We start from the raw sequence: 27,922 nt of genomic DNA on the forward strand, positions 1-27,922 counted from the left end.
AAAAGCAAGGAAAAAGCATCCCAGCAAAGTCTATGAGAATCGGGACTTGCTGTGCCCACGTTGCTTCTTTTTCAGTTACTTTTTTTCTTGCTGAAAAAAGAAGCAACATGTCAATTGTTTTAGCGTTTTTTCCTGCTTTTTTCGCCAATTGACTTCAATGGAGTCAGGAAAAAAAGCAGGAAAAAACGCATATGTAATGCCCACGTTGCTTTATATTTTATGAGTTTGGGCGTTTTTAGGTAGAACAGAAAACTATGGCTATGTAGATTCCTTCATAGAAGAAAGCAACATAGCCAGCATCGGCAGCTATTTCCTTATCTCCCAATGTTTACCGCGACACCTCTGTGGAGACAATAATAATAATAATTTATTCATTTATATAGCGCTATTAATTCCATAGCACTTTACATACATTGGCAACACTGTCCCCATTGGGGCTCACAATCTAAGGTCCCTAACTGTATGTTTTGGGAGTGTGGGAGGAAACTGGAGTACCCAGAGGAAACCCACGCAAACACGGGGAGAACATACAAACTCCTTGCAGATGGTGTCCTTGGTGGGAATTGAACCCAGGACCCCAGCGCTGCAAGACTACAGTGCTAAGCACTTGAGCCACCATGCTGCCTGCTGACTTCACAAGGTAAAGAGTTCATCACAGCGGGGGATCTCCAGGAAATCCTCCTGCATGAATTGTATTCACCTTGTGACATCCCCGAACTTATACAGTGAGGTGTCCTGGTAAACAATGCAGGGACCCCCGCTGATGTCACAAGGTAAAGAGTTCATCCCAGCGGGGATCTCCAGCAATGCTGGGGGCATTCCTCGGTAATCCCCCCTGCATGAATTGTATTCACCTTGTGACATCCCCAAACTTCTCTGCAGTGACATGTCGCGGTAAGCAATGCAGGGACCCCCGCTGACGTCACAAGGTGAATAGTTCATCCCAGCGGGGGATCTCCAGGAAACCTACCCGGTATTTCTCCTGCATGAATTGTATTCACCTCCTGACATCCCCGGACTTCCCTGCAAAGAGATGTTGCGGTAAAACACTGCAATACTGAATGCCAGGTGCACAGCCTATGCCACATAAATGCAGGCAACCCCCGCTGACGTCAGGATGAACCCCGAAAACCCCCTGTGATCCTCCTGCATAAACTGTGTTTACCTTGTGCCGTGCACCAGATATTCAGTATTCTTGCGTGTTTTACCGTGACACCACTCTACAGGGAGGTCCGGGGATGTCACAAGGTGAATACAGTTCATGTAGGAGGATCACCGGGGTTTCCTGGACATCCGCCACTGGGATGAACTCTTTACCTTACTCACCTCTCTGCAGTCTCCTGGGTCACGTCCGATGGGCTCCAGGACCCACTGGTAAGCAGCTGATCGTTTATACCCAGCGGTGAAAAGCCTGCCGGCTTTTTAACAATTAGATGATGAATCAGCTGATCTTCGCTGGACGTAAACGATCGGATGATGCAATCAGGTGACAGCATCAGCTGCTTACCGGCGGGTCCTGAAGCCCATGGGACTTTTAAACAATCAGCTGATGTGTAATCTGATTCAGGTCCTTGAACCTGTGTCAGGTTCAAAGACCCGAATCCAATATCATCTGAAAAGAAGGCAAATCGATCAGATGATGTGTCATCATCTGATCAGTTTGCCTTCCGATCAGATGATATTGGATCCGGATTGGACATCGTGGGACTCTCGACCCAGGGCTACAGCGGAAGGAGGTTCTTTAGTTCAATAAAGATGGAGTCACTAATTGTGTTGTGTTTTATTTCTAAAAAAAAATATTTTTCTCTCTGTTGTGTTTTTTTTTAACTTTACTAGAAATTCATGGTGGCTATGTCTAATATTGGCATGACACCATGAATTTTAGGCTTAGGGCCAGCTGACAATACAAATCTGGCCCTAACCCCATTATTACCCAGCGAGCCACCCGATACCAGGGCCACTGCAAGAGTTGGATACAGCGCCAGAAGATGGCGCTTCCTATGAACGCGCCATTTTCTGGGGTGGCTGCGGACTGCAATTCACAGTGGGGGGGCCAGAAAGCTTGGGCCACCCTGTGCTGCGGATTCCAGTCCCCAGCTGTCTAGTTGTACCTGGCTGGACACATTAATTAGGCGAAGGCCACGTCGTTTTTTTTTTTTTTAAATTATTTTATGAAATTCATGAAATAATTAAAAAAAAGGGCTTCCCTATATTTTTGGTTCCCAGCTGGGTACAAATAGGCAGCTGGGTGTTGGGAGCAGCCCGTACCTGCCTGCTGTACTTGGCTGGCATACAAAAATATGGCGAAGCCCATGTCGATTATTTTTTTATTTTTTTTTAAATTCATTAAAAAACCCCCCAAAAAAAACAACCCAAAAGGGTTAGGGGCAAAGAAAAAAAATGCGTAGGCTCTCGCTGCATTTTCTATTGCTAGCTAAGGGTAACCCAAACAGCTACTGGCTGCTAACCCCTACTCTTTGGTGTCACCTTCACTGGCAATGGAAAATCCAAGGAAGCCCTTTTTCTTGAGTTTATTTGCAAAAAATATAAAAAAAATGACGTGGGCTTCGCCCAATTTTTGTGTCCAGCCAGGTACAACCAGACAGCTAGGGACTGGAAACGCTGCGCATAGTGGCCCAAGCTTTCTGGGCCCCCCGCTGCATATTGCAGTCTGCAACTGCCCCAGAAAATGGTGCTTTCATAGAAGCGCCATCTTTTGGCACTGTATCCAACTCTTCCAGCGGACCTGGTGCCGGGTTGCACGCTGGGTAATAAGGGGTTAATATCAGCTTTCTTTTACCAGCTGGTATTAGGTTCGAGATTCTTAATGTCAGGCCAAGTTTGACCCGGCCATTAAGAATCTCCAATAAAGGGTTAAAAAAAGACACTACACAGAAAAATTACTTTATTAGAAATAAATACACAGACACACTTAGGGACTCCATCTTTATTGCTCTCTCTCACCCCTCCTCGATCCTGGTCTTCTGTCACCGATCTAGCTCTGCTCCTCGTGCTGTCTAATCACTCAGTGAGTGAGCAGAGACTGCGGGTTGGTAAGCGGTGACATCACCGCTGCCACCGTTGCCATAGTAACCTAATGAGCGAGTTACTATAGCAACAGTGATCTCTGAGTACCTGATTCCCGGCGCCGCTATTCACCTGCATGAGCCGGTGAATACCGGCGCTGGTAAACGATCTAATGGATCATCATTTTCCTGTCACTTTTATTCCAAAATGGAGATTGAAGAAAATGGGTTGAAGAAGGAAATGATATCAGAACACCTTTTTTTTATATTCAACTTTAATGAGCTGAAACAAGCATCCAATAGTAACAAAAAAAGCATTAAAAGAAGCATGAAAAAAAGCAGGAAAAAAAGCATGAAAGCATTAAAAGAAGCATGAAAAAAAGAAAGAAAAAAAGCATGAAAAGAAGCAAGAAAAAAAGCATGAAAGCATGAAAAGAAGCATGAAAAAAAGCATGAAAGCATGAAAAGAAGCACAGAAAAAAGCAGCTTTTTTTTGTGCTGAAAAAAAAAGCACCGTGGGCACATAGCCACATTGTTTATCAAATTACATGTTGCAATTTCAAAGAAGAATCAGAATAAACATTGTTTAATAATAAAGGCACCCCTAATACTTGGTTGCACATCCGTTGGCATTGATGAAAGCCTCCAAACGTTTCTTGTAGCCGTCTATAAGCTTCTTGAACTTCTCAGCTGATATTTTCTCCCACACTTCCTTTGCAGTTTGTTCAGGCTCTTGAATGTCTGCAGGGTTCTTTTTCCCAATGGCAGATATCAGATGACCCCAAAAATTTTCAATGGGATTGAGGTCAGGAGGACTCATTGATGGCCATTTTACAACAGTCCATTTTTTCTTTTTCAACCATTCCTGCGTATCTTTGGATGCGTGCTTTGAGTCATGGTCTTGCTGGAGGACCCATGATCTTAGACTCAAACCAAGTTTTCTTACACAGGGTAGGACATTTTGCTCTAAAATCTCCTGATAATTCTCTGATTTCATAATTTCTGTGATGTGGTCAAGGCCTCCAGTACCAGACGCAGCAAAACAACCCCACAGGGTTATGGATCTTCCACCATCCTTAACTGATGGTAGAGTGTTCTTTTCCTTATAAGCTGATTGCGCTGTCTCTAAACACACTGTTGCTTTGCATTGCCAAAAAGGTCTAAATTTGTTTCATTGTCCACAGAATATTTTCCCTGAAGACTTGTGATTTGTCAAGGTACTCTTTGGCAAAAATCAGTCGTTCCTTTTTGTCTTCCCTTCAGCAATAGATTCTTCCTTGGCCTTTGCCCATAAATCTCTGCTTGGTTTAGTGTGCGGCGTATGGTACTTGTTGGCAAACATCTTAATAACATTGCGCACTGTTGAAACTGGAGATGGCCTTATACCCTTTCGAAGTCCTGTGCTTGCTAATAATAGCAGTTTTGATGTCCTCAGACAGCTCCTTTGTCTTCACCATTGCGATAAAGGAACAGGGTCTCCAATAGAGTTTCTTAAAACACTTAATTCATAATTCATTTGCTAATTCATGTCACATGGGCAGGTGATTCTCATTTGTGATTTGCCACAGAGGAGTTAATGTGTTTCCATACTAATTTAATCTTAAAAGCTGCCAATACCAGTGTCACAGCAGCTTTAGGTTTTTGTATTTTTCCCTCCCATTATTTTTTATTTTAAATAGTTCTTTGACATTTGTCTCATTTGCTCAGGGTCTTCGGTTTTGACCCAGCTCCTCCACTGCTTCTGATGCCTGTGCCTTTTTCATGTTTTAAATTTTACACCGGCACTGTCCTACCTACAGGCTGTGCTTACACAGAATGATGTCCTTGCAGTCTCCAGGAAAAAGGTGCCAGTGGCAGTGCATGCGCAAATTGACTTCCTGGTGGACTTCAGTAAAACAGCGCCAGTGACGGCGCATGTGATAATTGAGATCTCTGCTTGTCAATAAGCCAAGATCTAAATCTGAGCGTGCATCAGTGCCATTTTTCTAAAGACTGCCAGGAGCTCAATCTGTGCAAGCGGCGGCACAAGAGTTAAAACAGAAAGAATTTCCAGATACCAGAGGCAGTGGAGGGGCTTGGTCAGAGCTAAAGACCCTACCCACAGTTCCACTCTACTTTACAGTAACACCCCAATGCACTGAAAGTTTAGGAAACCCAAAGGTCTAATGATGATTAAACAATACCCAGGCTGCAAATTTCTTCACTGAAGGTACCTACTGAATCAGTATAATAGCACCATTATGGCAATACCTTTACCTTAACAGGGATAATCTTGATCAGAGGTGCTCTTTAAGAGGTCACATTTACTGAAGTCAAAAGCTTTTCCATTCAAAAAATCTTAACAGACCAAGTTACATGTTAACATAAGATTTTCTTTCATTCTTTGCCCATTGCAGTCAGTGGCTCAGAAGTATTCTTTGCAGCATGAGATGGTGCACTGTCATAATAATAGTAATAATAATAACAATAATAATAACAATAATTATAATACATCTTTATTTCTATAGTGCCAACATATTCCACAGCGCTTTACAATTCAGCAGGTTAATGTACAAACAAGTAACAGGTATAGAAAATTCAATAATTAGAGCAAAAAAGACAACCCTGCTCATGAGAGCTTACAATCTACAATGAGGTGGGGGGCAAGGTACAGGTACTTATTTACAGTGACAATCCAGCCATCTCAAGGAAATGTGGGATAGATCAAGGCTGCCTTTATCAGTCAGCCAAAACTTTGAGATGCATTTAGATGCGGTGGAGTTTGATGGAGAGTTATGTTCTGAGAGGTCGTGGAGGGACTGTGTGAATTTAATTCAGCTAGGGAGTGTGATAGGCCACCCTAAAACGATGTTTTTTTAGGGAGGGTCTAAAGCTGAGTAAGTTGTAATTCGTCCTAGCTTCTTGGCGTAAAGCGTTCCAGAGGATTGGTGCAGCTCTGGAGAAGTCTTGGATATGGGAGTGGGAGGTTCGGATTAGTGTGGATGTTAGTCGAAAGCCGTTTGCAGAGCATAGAGAACAGGTAGGGTGATAAACAGAGATGAGGGTGGAGATGTAGGGGGGTGCCGCACTGTGGAGAGCTTTGTGGGTGAGAACAAGCAATTTGAATTGGATCCTGTAATATTTGGGCAGCCAGTGCAATGACTGGCACAGAGCAGAAGCATCCTGGTAACGCTTAGCCAGATTAGTGACCCTGGCTGCTGCATTTATAATGTACTGTTGAGGAGAGAGTTTAGTTAGGGGGAGACCAATTAATAGAGAGTTAAGCTGGGTTCACACATAGCGACAGCGACAACGACGTCGCTGTTACGTCACCATTTTCTGTGACGCAACAGTGAACTTGTAAGTCGCTGTTATGATCGCTGCTTAGCTGTCAAACACAGCAGACGCAGCAGCGATCATAACGACATGCGTCGCTGTGCTACATGTGCAGAGAGCAGGGAGCCGCGCACACTGCTTACCGCTGGCTCCCTGCACTCCTAGCTACAGTACACATCAGGTTAATTACCCGATGTGTACTACAGCTACATGTGCAGAGAGCAGGGAGCCGGCACTGGCAGCGAGAGCGGTGGACGCTGGTAACGAAGGTAAATATCGGGTAACCAGGGAATGGTCTTCCCTTGGTTACCCGATGTTTACCCTGGTTACAGCTTACCGCAGCTGCCAGACGCCGGCTCCCTGCTCGCTTCATTTCGTCGCTCTCTCGCTGTCACACACAGCGATGTGTGCATCACAGCGGGAGAGCGACGACCTAAAAATGAAGCTGGACATTCAGCAACGACCGGCGACCTCACAGCAGGGGCGAGCTCGTTGCTGGATGTCACACACAGCGACAGCGACGGGACGTCGCTGCTACATCACAGAAAATGGTGACGTAGCAGCGACGTCGTTGTCGTCGTCGCTGTGTGTGACACCACCTTTACAGTAGTCAAGGCAGGAGTGGATTAGGGCCTTGATGAGGGTTTTTGTCATTTCCATTATGAGAAAGGGGCGGATTCTAGAGATGTACTTGAGGTGCAAACGGCAGGAGCGGGCAAGAGATTGTATATAGGAGGTGAAGGAGAGATCAGTGTCAAGTATAACACCCAGACAGCGAGCCTGCGGCCTAGGAGTTCTCGTGGTGCCGCACACAGAAAGGATAATGTCGGGTTTAGGAAGGTTAGAAGATGGAGGGAGAAGAAGAAGTTCAGTTTTGGAAAGGTTAAGTTTCAGATAGAGAGCAGACAATGTTGCAAACTGCAGTCAGACAGTCACTGGTGTTCTGTAGTACAGCGGGGGTGAGGTCACGGGATGAAGTGTATAGTTGTGTGTCATCAGCATAAAGATGGTACTGGAAGCCAAATCTACTAATGGTCTGTCCAATTAGGGCAGTGTAGAGGGAGAAAAGAAGAGGGCCAAGGACTGAGCCTTGAGGGACCCCAACAGTGAAAGGAAAAGGAAATGATGTGGAGCCAGAAAATTATGTGCTGAATGAGTGGCCAGAAAGATAGGAAGATAACCAGGAGAGCACAGTGTCCTTGAGGCCGATTGACTGGAGCGTAGAGAGATGAGTTTGGTACAGATGCCACTGTCAGTCAGAAGTTCTATATGCTTTGCCAAGGTCACTTTCACACCTTGAGGGATCCTAAAGGGGCCTAACAGCTCTCTGCTCATGATTTTGGCCAAAACATGACCTCGCCACCTCCTTTCTGACGTTGCAGTTTTGTTGGGACATGGTGGCCATCCACCAACTCCATCTATCTTAACTATTCAGGGTTGCACGGCACTTATCAGCAAAGAATGCAAAATCAGAGAAGTCCCTGCGCTCACGGAAAATATAACCAGTTATATGTTCCGTGACTTCTCTAATCTTGCACTATTTACCCTTCTCATGCACCACCGCTACAGTGGAGTGCATTTTGCTTTCGAATTCTCATCAGTAAAGAAAAGTGTTTTAAAATTCGTCTTCATGTATGTATATGCCGACTGCAACCATTTCTGCTTGTGAGCACTGTTTAGGGATGGCGAAACAGTAGGTTTATGCACAACTGCAAGCCTCTGGAGAATCCTACACCTTGAGGTTCAAATACCTGTTTGCTGCTTCATCATGGTATTTTATCAAGTGCTCTCTTATTCCTATGAATTTGTCTTGCAGAAACCTTACTCATTATACCTTTATTTGCACAAACCCGTCTCTGATATGTATCAGCCACAAATGTTTTCACTTTACGATTATTACGCTAAAGTTTTTGTGAAATATATAATAATAATATATTTATTCAGTTATATAACACTATTAATTCCACAGTCCTTTACATACATTAGCATCACTGTCCCAATTGGGGCTCACAATCCAAATTTCATACGTTGTTCAAGGCATTGGACTATTTGACTCTTTCTGATATTGCTTGAAACCTATGGCCAGCTTATTTTCAAAGGTGTTTGAGATTGATCTCAGTGATCCAAATACAGCAAATACCTAAAATATAACTTTTAATAGTTCCTCTAAAAATAGGGAAGGGTCACCTTGCCTATGAATAAAATAATTAGTCAGCTTCAGAGTCTTACAAATTGCAAAGTCCTCCAATGACAAAGAGGGGACTAGCACACCCTGTTGCGTGAAAATACACCAAAAAACAGATGGTGCTAGCAGGTGTTAAACTTAACCGGGATGGCAAAAGTTGGTTCATTCAGTTAACTGTTCACTCCATATGATATCCACACTGTGGCAGTAATACCAATAACATGTGACACCACCCTCAAGTTGGTAACGAGGGGGTTAAATGACCATGACACTGACAAGTGTTTAAACAAAATCCAACTGATGCTCCAACACCCGGAATACAATCAGCAATGTCCAGGGATTATAGTGAATAACATTACCCTAGCATTGTCTTGAAAAGTGGAACAATCTCACCCAATTACTGGTGTATCTTGTGTTCCAGAGGTCAGTTTGTCCTCATAATCGGCATTTCCACAGACCCTCACAGAATAGGTCTGGGACCCCCTTAGAATGGACTCACTGTCCTCTCCCAGAATCTCCTTCTCCCTTCTCCTGACGCGTTTCCTATATTAATTCATCAGGGGAGCATTAAATGAGGAGAAACCGCTACTGGGTTAATCTGGAAAAAATGAGAACATGGGATGAATAAGAGGGGTTCACAAAAACAGCCCCTAATACACCTCTCCCTAGATGGAGAAACATGGAGAAACGAGCGACTTACCAGACGGTGACAGCGCGAGTCTCATCAGCTGTGCACCGCTGACTACAGCCACCACATTTAAATAATCGCCGCTCTCCCGTCGGCGTCTGACGTCACATCCGCGATCGCGCTCACCGCTTCCGCATCACTCGGTGGAACCCATCAATGGAACGCAAGTCCCCCAGTAAGTGACGTCAGAAAACATCCGGCGCACTCAAAATACTTCATAATGAGATACATGAGTAGGACGCAACAGCGCCCAGCGGTCCACCCCCTCACAGATTCAGGACAGTGCATCGCATAACACCTCACTGCGCATGCGCTCAGCCCAAAAAGCGGACAGTCCGTACTGTGATTTAAAAAAAGTGTTTCTTTTAACAAATACTGTAGAAACAGGGCGAAACCTGCTTGTACCAGATAATATGTACAGGTTTACAGAATACAGTTAAACATCAAATATATACTGAATCACAGAAAGAGTGTAACATGATAAGTGTAACCGATAATATGAGAGGCCACTGTATTTTAAGGTACTAGGACATGGTATAGAGGTAAAAAGGCCCTAAGAGAGAAGTGCTGGAGGGCTATTATAACAGTTTTAACAGAACCGGCAAGACCAATGGGGATGGAGGATGGGGGGGTGAAAGACCAACAGAGTTAGATCGGATCATAGCCTCAGGAAAAGAATAGAAACAGTGAAAAATAGAGCTAAACAACTCCACCACCCACTACGCTAAACTGAGAAAACTAGCCCTGCCTAGCTGCGGAGGTTGGCACCCTAAAGAGCGGTGGTTGGCGCCCCCGCTCGTCCGGTGGCTTTCCCTCCTAGCTATCACTAGAGCCTCCACCTACAAAAAGGGTGCATAGGATAAAGATTCATTAAGACCATGAGGGTGGACTGTCTTTAGCCAAAAAATCCACCTACATTCCTTCTGGAGAATTTTCCTATCCCAGTCGCCTCCCCGCTTGAGTGGTGGAACCACATCAATGCCCTGAAAGGTGATTTGATTTATATCCCCCCCATGAATTGTATTCAGATGTTTTGCCAGTGGGGTATCATTTCCTACTCTGATGTCTCTCAAATGCTCTCCCACCCTCCTTCTAAACTCCCTTCTAGTTCTGCCTATATATTCCTGTCCACACGAGCAAGTAACCTTGTATATTACACCTTTCGTGCGACAATTGACAAAACAACGGATGTCATACTCCTTCCCTGCATTGTTACTCCAGAACTTCTTTCCTACCCTCAATGCACTGCATGCCACGCACCCACTGCAGCGAAAGCATCCCTTGGGACTGCTCCTGAGCCAGTCACAGCCTGTACCCCTGTTGTCAACAAAATGACTATGTGTCAACCTATCTTGCAGTGACCTAGCTCGTCTGAAAGTGATCTGGGGTTTTTCAGGGACAAATTTGACGCCAACCACCGCTCTTTAGGGTGCCAACCTCCGCAGCTAGGCAGGGCTAGTTTTCTCAGTTTAGCGTAGTGGGTGGTGGAGTTGTTTAGCTCTATTTTTCACTGTTTCTATTCTTTTCCTGAGGCTATGATCCGATCTAACTCTGTTGGTCTTTCACCCCCTCCATCCTCCATTCCCATTGGTCTTGCCGGTTCTGTTAAAACTGTTATAGTAGCCCTCCAGCACTTCTCTCTTAGGGCCTTTTTTCCTCTATACCATGTCCTAGTTCCTTAAAATACAGTGGCCTCTCATATTATCGGTTACACTTATCATGTTACACTCTTTCTGTGATTCAGTATATATTTGATGTTTAACTGTATTCTGTAAACCTGTACATATTATCTGGTACAAGCAGGTTTTGCCCTGTTTCTACAGTATTTGTTAAAAGAAACACTTTTTTTTAAATCATAGTATGGACTGTCCGCTTTTTGGGCTGAGCGCATGCGCAATGAGGTGTTATGCGATGCACTGTCCTGAATCTGTGAGGGGGTGGACCGCTGGGCGCTGTTGCGTCCTACTCATGTATCTCATTATGAAGTACTTTGAGTGCGCCGGATGTTTTCTGACGTCACTTCCTGGGGGACTTGTGTTCCATTGATGCGTTCCACCGCGTGATGTGGAAGCGGTGAGCGCAATCGCGGATGTGACGTCAGACGCCGGCGGGAGACCGGCGATTATTTAAATGTGGTGGCTGTAGTCAGCGGTGCACAGCTGATGAGACTCGCCCTGTCACCGTCTGGTAAGTCGCTCGTTTCTCCATCTAGGGAGAGGTGTATTAGGGGCTGTTTTTGTGAACCCCTCTTATTCATCCCATGTTCTCATTTTTTCCAGATTAACCCTGTAGCGGTTTCTCCTCATTTAATGCTTCCCTGATGAATTAATATAGGAAACGCGTCGGGAGAAGGGAGAAGGAGATTCTGGGAGAGGACAGTGAGTCCATTCTAAGGGGGTCCCAGACCTATTCTGTGAGGGTCTGTGGAAACGCCGATTATGAGGACAAACTGACCTCTGGAACACAAGATACACCAGTAATTGGGTGAGATTGTTCCACTTTTCAAGACAATGCTAGGGTAATGTTATTCACTATAATACCTGGACATTGCTGATTGTATTCCGGGTGTTGGAGCATCAGTTGGATTTTGTTTAAACACTTGTCAGTGTCATGGTCATTTAACCCCCTCGTTACCAACTTGAGGGTGGTGTCACATGTTATTGGTATTACTGCCACAGTGTGGATATCATATGGAGTGAACAGTTATCTGAATGAACCAACTTTTGCCATCCCGGTTAAGTTTAACACCTGCTAGCACCATTTGTTTTTTGGTGTATTTTCACGCAACAGGGTGTGCTAGTCCCCTCTCTGTCATTGGAGGACTTTGCAATTTGTAAGACTCTGAAGCTGACTAATTATTTTATTCATAGGCAAGGTGACCCTTCCCTATTTTTAGAGGAACTATTAAAAGTTATATTTTAGGTATTTGCTGTATTTGGGTTTTTCACTTTATATACCATACCAGTGGCTGCATTATATGATCTCAGTGATCCAAAGAACTCTGAGACACAAGACCATCCATGAGTTTACAGTGGAACCTCGCTTAACGAGTAACCCACTTAACGAGAATTTCTCTTAACAAGCAAAGCTTTTTGTAAATTTGTAACCCGCTTTACGAGAAAGCTTTGCTGGACGAGCAAAATCCTCACCGCACACACTTCCGGTTTCGTACATCCACCGGGCTCTAACCCGCACTTGCAGTCCACACAAACACACACATGTACGCACAAACACATGCACACACATACAATATTATGCTCACCTTCCCTTCCGTTCCACCGCCGGCCTCATGGTTCTTGTAGTTCCCGGGAACATTGCGACGTCCTCACGGCGAACTACAAGTACCATGAGGCCGGCGGTGGAACGGAAGGTAAAGTGAGCATATAATATGTGTACCTTCCGTTTCATCGCCGGTCTCCTGGGACCTGTAGTGAGCTGCTCCGCTCCGCTCCACTCCAGGCATCGGCATCCATAGCAACGAAGCAGGAACTTCCTGGTTCCTGTCACCGCTACTCAAAGGCAGCACGCTGGCCAATCAGAGGCAAGCGGCTCTGCCTTTGACGTCAGCGCTCTGGCAGAGGAAGTTATGCCCTCGTCGTTATGGTTACCCGATACACAGCCTGCATCGGAGAACAGCAAGTCCCAGGAGACCGGCGATGGAACGGAAGGTAAGGTGAGCATATAATATGTGCGTGTGCATGCGTGCTTGTGTGTTTGTGTGAGTTTGTGTGTGTTTGTACGTGTTTGTGTGCGTTTGTGCATGTGTGGAATGATAGAATAGGGGACCAGGATGGGACATTTAACAAGTTGTGGAACGAATTATCTGCATTGCAATGATTTCCTATGGGAAATCTTGCTCTGCTGAACGAGTAGCTTGATTAACAAGCACACTTCCAGAACGGATTGTTCTCGTTAAGCAAGGTTCCACTGTATTTGAAAAAAAACAAGTAAAATTAAATCTATATGACATTTAGATCCAATTTAGATAATAATATGAATGCGGTATAGAGTAGAGTTAAAGAAGAGTAAATTACTATATTTGTGGAAAATACAAATATCAAGTAGTAATTGTTATCTTGAAGACATGCTTACTAAATAGCTTATCTCAGATGCTCCTTGTTTTTGGCAGTCAATCGTGCAGGATTAACTCCTTTGATGTTGGCACAGAGTCTTAAACACTTAGAATGTGAAGATCTGGTAAGTTGCCATAGGAGGTAATTTTGTTATTTCTCTCTGAAATATGTCTTATATTACATTCTGTTTTCATTGGTTACAGCTGAAAAGAGCAGGAGATGGGAGCTTTAATGTTGAATTGGATTTTGACTGGTTCCATATTGAAGAGGATGTTAGCAATAGTGATGAGGAAGAAGGAGAAAAGGTAAGAAGCACAAGCTATACTAAATAAAAAGATTTTCTTGAATCACACAATTGTACAAGACAAGTAAGCTACAAAATAACATTTCTAGAAAACTTCCTTTCTTCTGTTAGATGGATTATTTTCTGTGCCAGAAAACCATATATATTCAATGACACCTGCCAATAAGCCGTAAGATCTTTCTGGGGACATGCATTTATAAAAAAATAGTGTTTGTCAATGGTCAAAGGTCAGAAACATGTTGCTTTGATCCTACCCTATGCTCTGTACCTTGGAAGTATTTTTTGGCTGTATTTTACCCGTTGAATAAAGGTTTTTTGCATAAAAAATAAAGTACCATCTTTATGCTGATGACACACAACTATAGCATTCATAGATATTTTATTCTATTAGATGAAAATTTCAAACCCAGCTTCAATTCAAGCTACTCGATGATGTTACTGCAATTTATTTATGTAGCCCCAGCATATTCTGCAGAAAATGAATGCACAAACAATATTGGATAGAAATTGAAAAAAAAACCCAGCACTTGTACCCAAATAAAATGCATAAAACCTTTATTCGATGGATAAAATACAGCCAAAAACTTCCAAAGTACAGAGCATAGGCTAGCATCAAAGCAACATGTTTCTTACCTTCGAGGTCCTTAGTCAATGACTTTTTTTTTCTATTGCTATTTGCTGGATTCTTTTCCATGCACTATATAGGTGAGCTGATTCAAGGTTTTTTTTTTTTATTACGTTTCAAACAATATTAGATATTCAAATAATTACACGAGGAGTGAGGGCCCTGCATGGAAACTTACAGTCTATAAGGAAATTGGTACATAAGCAAGGATGATTGACCTTAGGGAGATCAACATCCAGCACCACGGAGACACCATCTCGTGTTTCTCAACGCAGTGATTCTAGAACAAGGCCCCCTGGGAAAATATGCAAAACAGGACTGCCGCGGAAACACCATCACATGTCTCAACACTGGCAGGAAACTAGCCAGGTCTTTCACCGGGAAGAAACAACCACGGGAAGGGCAGTCTCCAGTCAAGGAAACCGCCTATGTCAAAACATGGTATCCATCCATAGACAGCTGTTTCGGGGTATTTGCCCCTCATCAGTGTTTTGCATATTTTCCCAGGGGGCCTTGTTCTAGAATCACTGCATTGAGAAACACGTGATGGTGTCTCCGTGGTGCTGGATGTTGATCTCCCTAAGGTCAATCATCCTTGCTTATGCAGTCTTTTACTAGGCATTGCTCCCACTAGCCAGTTTCCTACTAACTGATGAGAGGCAAATACCCCGAAACAGCTGTTTGCTCCGGCAAAAAAAACGCATCGCGCCACATCCGTCCGCTGCGGCACATTTTTCAATGCATGCCTATGGACGCCGGATGCGGCGCGATGCGGAAAAAAAAACGCATCCGGCCGCCGCATGCGGTTTCTTCCACTGCGCATGCTCAGTAGCGTGCCGCAACCGGAAAAAAGCGGACGGGCCGCATGTAAAAACGTATGCAAAGGATGCGGTGTTTTCGCCGCATCCGTTGCATAGGTTTCACAGCCGGATTGAGCCGCACTGCTCAAACCGGATGTGTGAAAGTAGCCTGAGATATTCAATATCATATCCTTCATAAGAAAAGTCCTGAAAGGCTGTTTTAAAGAAAATTGCAGTGTTTATAACATAAAAAATATCTGTATCATAACTTATTTTGTTCCTATTTACTTTTTACTTTTTGAAACTACTACTAATTTGTGTTAAGTGGGATCTGAAAAGAATCGTTCCCATTCCCCACTGACAATACACTTTTTACTGTCCCTGCAATATAGCCTTGTCACTGCAGAGGTTCTGCTCCACAGCTGTGTCTGTTGGCTGCACTACAGAGCGTAGATGGGCAGCGCTCATCATCGTATACGTGGTTTCCTATGTGTGGTGAAAGGCAAGGTGATTCCATCAGTGATGGGCCGCAGCAGTGATGTTCACTGGCGATGTGATGAAACCACTGCCTGCTGCAGCCAAAACACAGAGATAAGATTAGCGGCAGGGAGCTAGTCCAGGGTGGGTGTGTACTATCTGAATTTGTTTTTTACTGGGCTATCTTTATTTGTTATTTTACCATTAATATCCAATCATTTGCAAAGGCTAATGATATTAATGCCTGTTCCATAGCATAGGTCATTAATATCTGACCAGCACGCCTATTATTAATTCCGGGGCAACCTGTTGTAAACAATTAATTGAGTCTGGACGTGCCCGTTGTCGAGAGCTGAAGCTCATCTATATAACTTCACACCATTGACCACAGAACAGTGAACATGGGTACATACATTCTCCAGTACGTGAGAAGACCACTCCTACTACACTAGCATCTCGAAAAAGTGCGTGCACTCAGTTTTATCTACAAAAGAAGTGTTGGCACATTTAAATATGGCAAATGGAAATTCTGCAGATTTCTTAGGGTTATGGACATTGTTCCATATACCTGTTTAAATGCTCCTGTTCCTGCCCTTTTCCCCTTGAAAACATTAATATACGGGCGATATTAAATTGTAACCTTTCAGGTGGATATATTTTCCCTGCTATATTACTCCTCTGCCCCGGTTTCCTTTCCCTATATGTACATTTGAACTGTTTATTTATTTATTTTACTGTTGCACCTTATGTGGGGTTGTAATTAGGGCTACGTAGATAGTCAGCCTATGTTGAGTGAGAGCGCAATATTAGGGCACCGACCTCCACTGGTAGGTATAGAGCAGCGTAGACTAGCCAGCCTAGCCCATCTAGGGTGGTCTAGGGTCAGTACTAATTTCATTTTTGCGACCCTTTCTTTTTGTTCTGGCTGCTCCTTTCCCATTGTCTGCCTTAGGCTATGTGCGCATGTTGCGTAATTTCATGCAGTTACGTTGTGTCTAGCACTGCAGCGTAAGTGCATGCGTCCTGTGTCCCCAGCACAATCTATGAAGATTGTGCATAATCCGTGCGCACGTTGCTTTTTTGAACGCAGCAATTTGAGTGTCAAAAATTTGACAAAATCACTGCGTTTAAAAATGCAGCATGTCACTTCTTTCGTGCGCTATGGATGCTGCTCCCACTCTGTCTATGGCAGAGGCAGCATCCAGAGCGCATGAATTCGGCATCTATTCTGCAGACACACTGCATCCATTACGCAGTGTTTCTGCAGCAATTTGAATCGCACATGCACTGTCAAATCACTGCAGATTTTACAGCATGTACGTGCGCACATAGCCTTTCCAAGTTCAGCTTGGGGTCTTTTTTCAATATCAGTCTCATCACCTCTTTTTTTGTGATAGCGAATTGTCTATGTGAACTTTTAATACTATTTAATAAATTAAATATATTAATATTAGGGACTTTCTACACTCTCCTGAATGTATTTAAACACTTTTGATATTTTTTTTGCTTCTACTTTGATTTGTTGGATATACTGTTCGAGAAATTAATTCTTTAATTTGCTTTTAGAGTGCAAATCAATATTCTACTTAAGCTAAATCTAATATATAAAGCTGAGTGTATATGTGTGTACGTGTGTATGTTCATTAAAGGAATCCGCACCGTCACATTTACAATCACGAAATTTTGCACAGACACCTAATTCGACTCAGGGACTGTCATAGACTATGTTTTGAGGGGAAAATTTAACTCGCGCTTTACAGTTATTCACCAAAAAACCTGCTTGCATTAAAGTCAATGGAGCTGGGAGCTACAGATTACTAATAGGAGCTGTGATTGGTTACTATAGGCAACAAAGGACATTCTTAGTATAAGAAGCTTATGTGTGAGGTAATATGATTTTAGTAGAGACAGAGGCAAACAGAAATAGACAGAGACACACACACAGACACACACACACACACCCATATAGACACACAGAGACAGAGACTGATACAGAGACTCACACACAGAGACTCACACACAGAGACTCACACACAGAGACACTGACAGAGGCACAGACACAGAGACATTGAGACACACAGACTGATAGAGACAGAGACATATGCAGAGACAACGAAGAACATTCTTAGTATAAGAACACACACACACACAGAGACACAGACACCGGTACAGAGATATACACACAGAGCCTCACACACAGACACACACAAAGACACACAGAGGCAGAGACACACACAGAAACACACACAGAGACAGAGACACACAAAGACTGATACAAAGATACACACACAGACAGAGACATACAGAGACTGATACAGAGACACTCAGAGACTGATACACACACAGAAAAACACAGACTGATACAGAGACACATAGAGACTCACACACAGAGACACACACAGAGACTGATAGAGACACAAAGAGACACACACAGATACACAAACAGAGACTGATACAGAGACACACACAGACAGAGACATACAGAGACTCATACAGAGACACTCAGAGACTGATACAGAGACACACAAACACACACAAAGACACACTCACAGAGACACACAGACAACTAATCACAGCTTTGCTTCTATTTTGCTAGAGGTCAATAATAGGAGTTCTGATTGGTTGCTATAGGCAATGAAGGATATTCTTAGTATAAGACAGCTTATGTGTGAGTTAATATGATTTTAGTGGAGAGAAGGATAGAGAGAGAGACACTGACAGAGCGACAGACAGAGAAAGAGAGACAGACAGAGAAAGTCAGAGAAAGACAGATTACCCAATGAACGTTTAGCTTTATGTCACCATGACAGCACAGGCATGGAGACGAATGGCGCTTTTTTCATATATAGGTACTGTCAAACAGTTTTTTATGATCTGATATGTGTATTTTTTGATTTGCTGATGTAATTGTAACCCCTTCGGGGGATGCGATTTACGCTAATGTGTATTGATCTTTGTTGAGATACATATAATGTATATTTACTATGTAAATGAGGGGCGGCTTTGTTTTAATTGGTGGTTGGATAACTGACTTTTGTATAAAACAAACGTCATTAGATATTTTTTACTAAGCTTGATAAAGACCAAACCGGTCGAAACTTTGCTGTCTTTTTTTCATCTGATGGAATAAACATGGATTGAGTTTCACCTGGTGGGACACTGTCATTCTTTCTCTTTTAGAGAGAGACAGAGAATGAGAGACGGAGAGTGAGCTAGACGGAGATTGAGCGAGACGGAGAGTGAGCAAGACGGAGAGTGAGCGAGACGGAGAGAGAGCGAGATAGAGACACAGAGAGACAGACAGAGAGACAGACAGACAGATGCAGACAGACAAAGATACAGAGAGAAAGATAGAGCCAGAGAGAGAGGAAGAGAGAGGGAGAGAGAGAGGGAGACGGACAGAGATGGAATGAGGGAGAGAGTGAGAGAGAAAGAATGGGAGAGTGAAAGAAAAGCAGAGACAGTTACTATCCTGGGCAATGCTGGGTCCTACAGCTAGTCTAATATACAAAGCTGAGTTTATGTATGTGTGTGTATGTCCGCTAAAGCAATACGCACCGTCGCATTTACAATCATGAAATTTTGCTCACCCACCTCATTTGACTCAAGGAACTTCATAGACTATGTTTTGAGGGGAAAATTTAACCCCGCTCTTTACAGTTATTCATCAAAAAACCTCCTTACATTAAAGTCAATGGAGCTGGGAACGGATCTGTTATTATACATTCCTATTAAGGACAGAGAAAGAGACACAACAAGAGACCCACACAAACACACAAAAAGAGAGACACATACAGAAAGAGACCCCCCCACACACACACAGAAACAAACACACACCGAAAGACACACACAGAAAGACATACACACACACACAGAAAGAGACACATTCACAGACAGACACACACAGACAGAGATACACACACACACACACACACAGAAAGAGACAGACACAAAGACAGAAAGCGACACATACACACAGACAGAAAGAGACACATACAGAGACACACATAAACAGATACATAGATAGAAAGAGACACAGACACACAGACAGAAAGCGACATATACAGAGACACACAGAGACACACAGACAGAAAGAGACACACAGACAGAAAGAGACACACAGAGACACAGAAAGAGACACACACACACAAACTGTTTGGATGTTTGAGGTAATATATTGGCTGTTTTGACAGTTACCCTGGATTTTTATCAGGTGGCCAATAACAACCAATCTCAGGTATGCTTCTATTTTGTTACAGAACAAAGAGCTCTGGTTGCTATAGGCAAAGCAATACATTCTCAGTATAAGGCAGCTTATGTGTAAGGTAATATGATTTTAGTGGTGAGACAGAGAGTGGGAGAGAGAGACAGAGAGGGAGACAGACAGAGAGGAAATGAGAGAGAGAGAGAGAGAAAGAGTGGGAGAGAAACAGAGAGACACTGTTACGGGGGGACCGGCAGATTAGGACCAGGGGGTATATATCCTAATCGCCAGTCGGGGCCCACCGTGCTCCAGATGACAAAGGAGCTGCTGGCACCTGAGGGTTAGGCGGAGACTACAGAGCTGGATGGCTCTGAGATAACCCAGGAACTCTGGGAACTGGTCACGTGTGTTGGGACACGTCAGACCGGACGACAACCCGATTAGCGTTTTGGTGCACCTAGCGCTACACCAACCATGTGTGCAGGAAACACGTCAGGCCGGGTGGTAACCAGGTAGCGTTGACCGGAAGACCGCCACGAAAGCGCCCTGTCGGCCACGTGTGTAGGACACGTCAGGCCGAGCGGTCCTCCGATTAGCGTTTCTGGCCACCTCTCGACTGGCCACGTGTGTGTAGGACACGTCAGGCCAGATGGGTACACCAGTAGCATTGACCGGGAAGCCGAGGAGGATAAGGAACACCCTGTTAACTCCACAGGGGTCCTGGGGTACGCTGTCCGTGCACGTAGGGGGCACAACCGGACAGGTGGCGCAGCAGGTGCGTTGTCCGTGTGCGTAGGGGGCACAATCAGACAGGTGGCACAGCAGGTGCGTTGTCCGTGTGCGTAGGGGGCACAATCGGACAGGTGGCGCAGCAGGTGCGTTGTCCGTGTGCGTAGGGGGCACAATCGGACAGGTAGCACAGCAGCCGCAGCCCAGTTAACGCCACTGGGCTGATATAGCAAGACTGGAACGGCAGGAGGGAAGCACGGCGCCTGACCCTGATGTGCCGAGCCACGAATCTTGGCGTGACAGGCACCGTTCACCTAACCCTACCTACTGCTTCCCAACATAGGCTTATGCCGCAATGAGGCTCTAACATGGAGGTGTGCTCTGACTGAGCAAAAGTGAAGACTGCGCACCTCCATGTTGTCTCCAGCCCCTTTTATAACCTGGATCCGCCCCAAACCCAGGGTGGAACCACCAAGGTCCAATAGCAGAGTGCCATGTCATCAGTGACGTCACATGCGACCTATCCGGAACCGCCACGTCATTGATGACCTCATGGCAGCCACGCCCCAAACACTTCACCAGTCATCGTCTGACGACCAATACTGAGGTGCCAGATCATAGGGGCGGGCCTCTGCGAGCCAGTCCGGAGTTGCCACGTCATCAGGACACCTGACACCCTCTGCCCTATCAGGGCCTGCCACCTCACGGACATGCTCAGTGAGGTCCTTACTGGACCTAGCCTCTGGTGCACTAAGTGCCTGAGCATGCCCAGTAGCCTGAGCAACAGGCTCAGAAAGCAGACTATCAGTTTGAGCATGCTCAGTAGGCACATCCCAGCACTTAGACACAGCACGAAGTCCAAGTACCTGTGCAAAGAGGCTGTTAGGGTTAATTGTGGGAGCATGCTCAGTAGCCTGAACTGAGGACTTAGTCTCAGACACAACACAATCAGGCTGAGCATGCTCACTAGGCAAAACACCAGGCTTAAACTCTGGCTGGGGTAAATCGGCGCACGCATGCGCACTAGCCGCCTCTCCACACTTAGACGTGGTGGAAGGAACAGCCAACTGGACGACCCGAGGCACGGCCAAGAACGGCAGCCGGCGCCTGGGCGCAACAGGAACCGCAGCAGGCTGCTTGCGGCTATGGCGGCGCCGGTTCGTAACAGTACCCCCCCCTCTAGCGGCCCTCCCACTCGAATGGCCTATAGTCGCCACAGATACCACTGAGCGACGGGCGGAAGATGGAGACATGCAGTGGGAGCTACAAGACTCGCTCCACCGTGTAATCACCCCAGACGACCAGTCGATATGTGGGGAATGTTGCTTCAACCAAGGAATACCCAGCAGAATATCATCTGCACCCTTAGGGAGAACCAGAAATGAAATGGTCTCCCTATGCCCAGATGACATGGCAAGGGTAATGGGCACTGTCCGCTGGTGAATTACCTTGGCCAACAAGGACCCATCCAATACACGGACTCTCACTGGCCTTGGCATTTGCACCAGTGGGATGGCATGCCGCCGGGCAAAAGAGGAGGAGATGAAACTATCCCCAGCACCTGTGTCCACACTTGCCCTTGTGGACCATGTTGACCCCTTAAAGGAAATGGACGCGGGAAACGTCACCCTAATGGATGACGCAGAGTCCAGTCTACCTCCAGCTATGGTCACCAATCGTGGTCGCTTATCCTGACGCTTTGGGCAACGGTTGGCATAATGACCATACTGCCCACAAGCGAAACAGGAAATGCCCTTGCGACTCGAAGACCTAGCAACACCAACCCTAGAGATGTCCATAGGGACAGAGATGTCCTCTATTGGAGGTGCAGTAGGAGAGACCACTACAGTGGCTGAACGACCCTCTGACCTGCGCTCTAGCTGACGTTCGGAGGTCCGCAGCTCAATGCGGGTAGCCAGAGCCATGAGGCCCTCAAGGGTAGTTGGTACCTCACGCGACGCTAATGCTTCCTTCACGTGCGAGGCTAATCCCCTCCAGAACAGTGGAATGAGAGTCCTCTCTGACCACCCCAGTTCTGCAGCAAGTGTCCTGAAACTCACAGCATATTGACTTGAGGAGGTACGCCCCTGCTCCAAAGTCAGTAGCTGTAGGGCCGAGTCGTGAGTGACCTGAGGACCCAGGAACACTTGTCGCAAGGACTCCAAAAACTCCTTAGAGTCCTGTACTACGGGGTCATTCCTCCCCCACAATGGTGTAGCCCACTCCAGTGCTCTATCAGAGAGCAAGGAGATGATAAACCCCACCTTCGACCTCTCTGTAGGAAACCGTGCAGCCAACAGCTCTAGATGGACTGAGCACTGGTTCACGAATCCCCTACATGCCTTGCTGTTCCCCGTAAACTTGTTGGGCAGCGAGAGGTGAGGGAGGGTTGGAGTAGGCTTGGTGACTGACACCATTGCAGCCGCTTGAGCCACCACATCATCCATATCAGCAGCAAGAGCAGACTTCTCCAGAGACCTCACTCTGGCATCAAGCTGCAGCATGAACTGACGTAGCTGCTCCATCTCCGCCATGCCAGCCAGACCCTGGCGCAGTCTTACTGTTACGGGGGGACCGGCAGATTAGGACCAGGGGGTATATGTCCTAATCGCCAGTCGGGGCCCACTGTGCTCCAGATGACAAAGGAGCTGCTGGCACCTGAGGGTTAGGCGGAGACTATAGAGCTGGATGGCTCTGAGATAACCCAGGAACTCTGGGAACCGGTCACGTGTGTTGGGACACGTCAGACCGGACGACAACCCGATTAGCGTTTTGGTGCACCTAGCGCTACACCAACCACGTGTGCAGGAAACACGTCAGGCCGGGTGGTAACCAGGTAGCGTTGACCGGAAGACCGCCACGAAAGCGCCCTGTCGGCCACGTGTGTAGGACACGTCAGGCCGAGCGGTCCTCCGATTAGCGTTTCTGGCCACCTCTCGACTGGCCACGTGTGTGTAGGACACGTCAGGCCAGATGGGTACACCAGTAGCGTTGACCGGGAAGCCGAGGAGGATAAGGAACACCCTGTTAACTCCACAGGGGTCCTGGGGTACGCTGTCCGTGCACGTAGGGGGCACAACCGGACAGGTGGCGCAGCAGGTGCGTTGTCCGTGTGCGTAGGGGGCACAATCGGACAGGTGGCGCAGCAGGTGCGTTGTCCGTGTGCGTAGGGGGCACAATCGGACAGGTGGCGCAGCAGGTGCGTTGTCCGTGTGCGTAGGGGGCACAATCGGACAGGTAGCACAGCAGCCGCAGCCCAGTTAACGCCACTGGGCTGATATAGCAAGACTGGAACGACAGGAGGGAAGCACGGCGCCTGACCCTGATGTGCCGAGCCACGAATCTTGGCGTGACAGGCACCGTTCGCCTAACCCTACCTACTGCTTCCCAACATAGGCTTATGCCGCAATGAGGCTCTAACATGGAGGTGTGCTCTGACTGAGCAAAAGTGAAGACTGCGCACCTCCATGTTGTCTCCAGCCCCTTTTATAACCTGGGTCCGCCCCAAACCCAGGGTGGAACCACCAAGGTCCAATAGCAGAGTGCCATGTCATCAGTGACGTCACATGCGACCTATCCGGAACCGCCACATCATTGATGACCTCATGGCAGCCACGCCCCAAACACTTCACCAGTCATCGTCTGACGACCAATACTGAGGTGCCAGATCATAGGGGCGGGCCTCTGCGAGCCAGTCCGGAGTTGCCACGTCATCAGGACACCTGACACCCTCTGCCCTATCAGGGCCTGCCACCTCACGGACATGCTCAGTGAGGTCCTTACCGGACCTAGCCTCTGGTGCACTAAGTGCCTGAGCATGCCCAGTAGCCTGAGCAACAGGCTCAGAAAGCAGACTATCAGTTTGAGCATGCTCAGTAGGCACATCCCAGCACTTAGACACAGCACGAAGTCCAAGTACCTGTGCAAAGAGGCTGTTAGGGTTAATTGTGGGAGCATGCTCAGTAGCCTGAACTGAGGACTTAGTCTCAGACACAACACAATCAGGCTGAGCATGCTCACTAGGTGTAATACTATTGTATGTTCTGAGGATTTCGATAGCGTTAGGGCAATGACAACCAGAGACGAGTTCTTGGTACAAGATGTTTATAATATGTAACCACGGTAGGTACAGAACGGAACAAACACAGCAGAACAAACATACGAAATACTTTCCCGAAACGGAGCGAAGGGAATTCCCGGGGCCACGCACCGGACTCCCCCAGGGAGACCACCAGAGCGAACCCCTATACAGGGACTGTCCGGCAATCACCCCGGAAGGCCTAAATGCGCAGCAGCCGGGACACAAGGGGCAAGTGGTAAAGTCCAGGAGTGTCCGTACGGGATGATAGTCCAGAGTGGTTACAAACCGGAAGGAACCGGGCAGAAGTGCTGAACACAGACGGCAGACGGAGTCCAGGCACAGCTTGAAGAAAACCGGGTATGGTCCAGAGTCGGTCGGTATTCTTTCAGGAGGATCCAAAGGCAATCAGGAATTAGAAGCAGCAAGGCAGGAGCACACAGCAAGCAGTATACTCAGGCACTGGACTAGGCTTAGAGGCGGCCTTTTAAGCAGCTGGACAGGAAGTAGGGCAACAGAACAGTAAACTCCATGTTAACCGAGGGCAAGCTTTTGTCAAAAGAGAACTGGAAAACCCGGAAACCTGACATTACACCCCCCCCCAGAAACGGCCTCAGGACGGATCAGGGCCAGGTTTGTCCGGGTACCGTCGATGAAACTGAGCAATCTTCCGGGGTGCCCGAATGTTACCCACCGGTTCCCAGGAATCGTACTCGGGGGCGTACCCCTGCCAACGTACCAGATATTGAAGCCGACGACGATGGATCCGGGAGTCAATAATGTCCTCAACCACGAACTGCTCCTCGCCGTCGACCATCACAGGCGGAGGAGGAGGCACGACACGACCATGAAACGTATTAGGAGAAACGGGTTTGAGGAGAGAAACATGAAAGACCGGGTGTACCTTCAGATGGTGCGGTAACCGCAGCCGACAGGCCACAGGGCTCACGATCCCGGTGATCTTAAACGGACCGATGAATTTTTGTCCCAGCTTCTGCGAAGGAACACCCAACCTCAGGTTTTTGGTGGATAACCATACAGAGTCCCCTACCTTATACATGGGTGCCGGTTTCCGGTGAGTGTCTGCCGACCTCTTGTAACGCTCCTGAGCCGTAGCCACAGTGTCCTTTAGAATCTCCAGATTTTGTCGTAGCTCTGTCACTCGGTCCTCCACCGCTGGCACTGAAACCGCTACGGGTGACCTAGGCAAAACATTCGGATGGTAACCCAAGTTAGCAAAAAAGGGCGTTACCTTAGTGGAGCTGCTCTGAGTGTTGTTATACGAGAACTCCGCCAACGGAAGCATCTTCAACCAATCGTCCTGCAGATGGCTGACATAACATCGAAGGTATTGTTCCAGGGTTTGATTAGTCCGTTCGGTTTGCCCATTTGTCTGAGGATGGTATGCAGAAGACAAACAGACATCAATCTGGAGTGCCGTACAAAACCCCTTCCAGAGCCTAGACGTGAACTGCACGCCCCGGTCAGAGATGATCTCGTCTGGTACCCCATGCAATCGGAATACGTTCTGGATAACCAAATCCACTGTCTCTGCGGCTGAAGGAAGACCGGTACACGGAATAAAGTGAGCAGCTTTTGTCAACCGATCCACCACCACTAAAATGGTATTGTGACCGCCTGAGACCGGCAACTCCACAATAAAATCCATTGAGATAGACCCCCAAGGGCGAGATGGCACGGGTAACGGTTGGAGGAGTCCCGTAGGAGCCACACGAGGGACCTTGCACCAGGCACAAACCACACATGAGTGGACATAGTCCTTTACATCCTTTAAACAGGTAGGCCACCAGAAAAAACGGCTCAAAAATTCCTGCGTCTTCTGTACCCCCCTATGACCAGCCAACACGGAGTCATGGACTAACTTGAGAACCCGAAGTCTTACGGCCTCCGGGACATAAATGCGTCGCTCTCTCAACCACACACCATTCCGAAGAACAAGAGTTACATCATTCGGGGGGGCAGCAAGAAATACGTCACCATCATAGGCCAGCTTGATGTCCTTCCACAAGTCCTGGTCCTGGATTACTCCAACGAAATTGGCATCCGATAACACGGTCTGAGACGGGGTTCCAGGCACGGAGTCCACGGCGTGGATTCGGGACAAGGCATCGGCTTTCCCATTACGTGAACCTGGACGGTAGGTAACGATAAAATTGAACTGGTTAAGGAATAGGCTCCAACGGGCTTGCCGTGGAGACAGGCACCTGGCAGACTTAAGAAATTCCAGATTACGATGATCTGTGAGTACTATCACTTGCTGCGCGGCTCCCTGTAAGTGGTGTCTCCATTCCTTAAAAGCTGAAATAATCGCCAACAATTCCTTGTCTGCAATGTCATAGTTCCTTTCTGCAGGGGACAACCGGCGGGAAAAGAAAGCACACGGATGCAAGAGACTCTTGTCCCCAGTCCTTTGAGAAAGGATGGCCCCTAATGCATAGTCGGAAGCGTCGACTTCCACGATAAAGGGAAGTGCGGGATTCGGATGTACTAATATTGGCGCTGAGGTAAAACAAACCTTGAGACGATGGAAAGCTTCCTGGGCCTGGGTGGACCACACAAACTTCTGTCCTTTCTTGGTTAACAGAGTGATGGGACGAACGATCTCTGAAAAGTTACGGATAAAGCGTCGGTAAAAGTTGGCAAAACCGACAAAGCGTTGTACCTCTTTGATGTTTCCCGGTTCCGGCCAGTCTAGAATTGCTTGTATCTTGCCAGACTCCATGTTCAGTCCCTGAGGAGAGATGACATAACCTAAGAATTGTATTTGTGAGCAATGGAATTCGCATTTCTCCAGCTTAATGTACAGGTGGTTTTCCCTCAGCCGGGTAAGTACGGTCTTGACGTGCTCCCGGTGTTCCTGTAGGGAATCAGAAAAGATTAAGATATCGTCCAGATAAATCACCATGAATTGGTCCATTATATCCCTAAAAATATCGTTAACTAGATGTTGGAAAGCCGCGGGAGCGTTACAAAGTCCAAAAGGCATCACTAGGTACTCAAAATGTCCATACCGACATCGGAACGCGGTCTTCCACTCGTCTCCGGGACGTATGCGAAGTAGATTATATGCCCCACGGAGATCCAATTTAGTGAATATTTTTGCCTGTTGGACCCTCTCCAATAGCTCAGGAATCAACGGTAACGGATACCGGTTCCGGATGGTTATTTTATTCAGTTCCCGGTAGTCAATACAGGGTCTCAGAGTCCCCTCTTTCTTTTTCACGAAAAAGATGGGTGCCCCTGCTGGTGAGGTAGACGGGCGAATAAATCCCTTGGCTAGACTTTCATCAATGTACTCTTTTAGTGCTTCTAGCTCAGGTGCCGCCAACGGGTAGACATGACCAAACGGGATCTCCGCCCCTGGGAGTAAGTCTATGGGGCAATCATACGGTCTATG

General features: G+C 46.6%; 1 protein-coding gene across 5 annotated transcripts in view; it reads left to right on the plus strand.

Annotated features, from left to right (window-relative positions):
* The window catches only part of LOC142289985 (arf-GAP with SH3 domain, ANK repeat and PH domain-containing protein 3-like), a 224,445-nt gene that overhangs the window by 161,678 nt on the left and 34,845 nt on the right, over window positions 1-27,922 (plus strand). For all 5 annotated transcript variants that reach the window (XM_075333929.1, XM_075333930.1, XM_075333933.1 and 2 more), the window contains 2 exons: window positions 13,344-13,411; window positions 13,491-13,592. In XM_075333929.1, the coding sequence (XP_075190044.1) occupies window positions 13,344-13,411; window positions 13,491-13,592 (170 nt within the window). The remainder of the gene's footprint in view (window positions 1-13,343; window positions 13,412-13,490; window positions 13,593-27,922) is intronic.

The sequence above is a fragment of the Anomaloglossus baeobatrachus genome, chromosome 2 (genome assembly GCF_048569485.1).
Source record: "Anomaloglossus baeobatrachus isolate aAnoBae1 chromosome 2, aAnoBae1.hap1, whole genome shotgun sequence".
NCBI lineage: Eukaryota > Metazoa > Chordata > Amphibia > Anura > Aromobatidae > Anomaloglossus > Anomaloglossus baeobatrachus.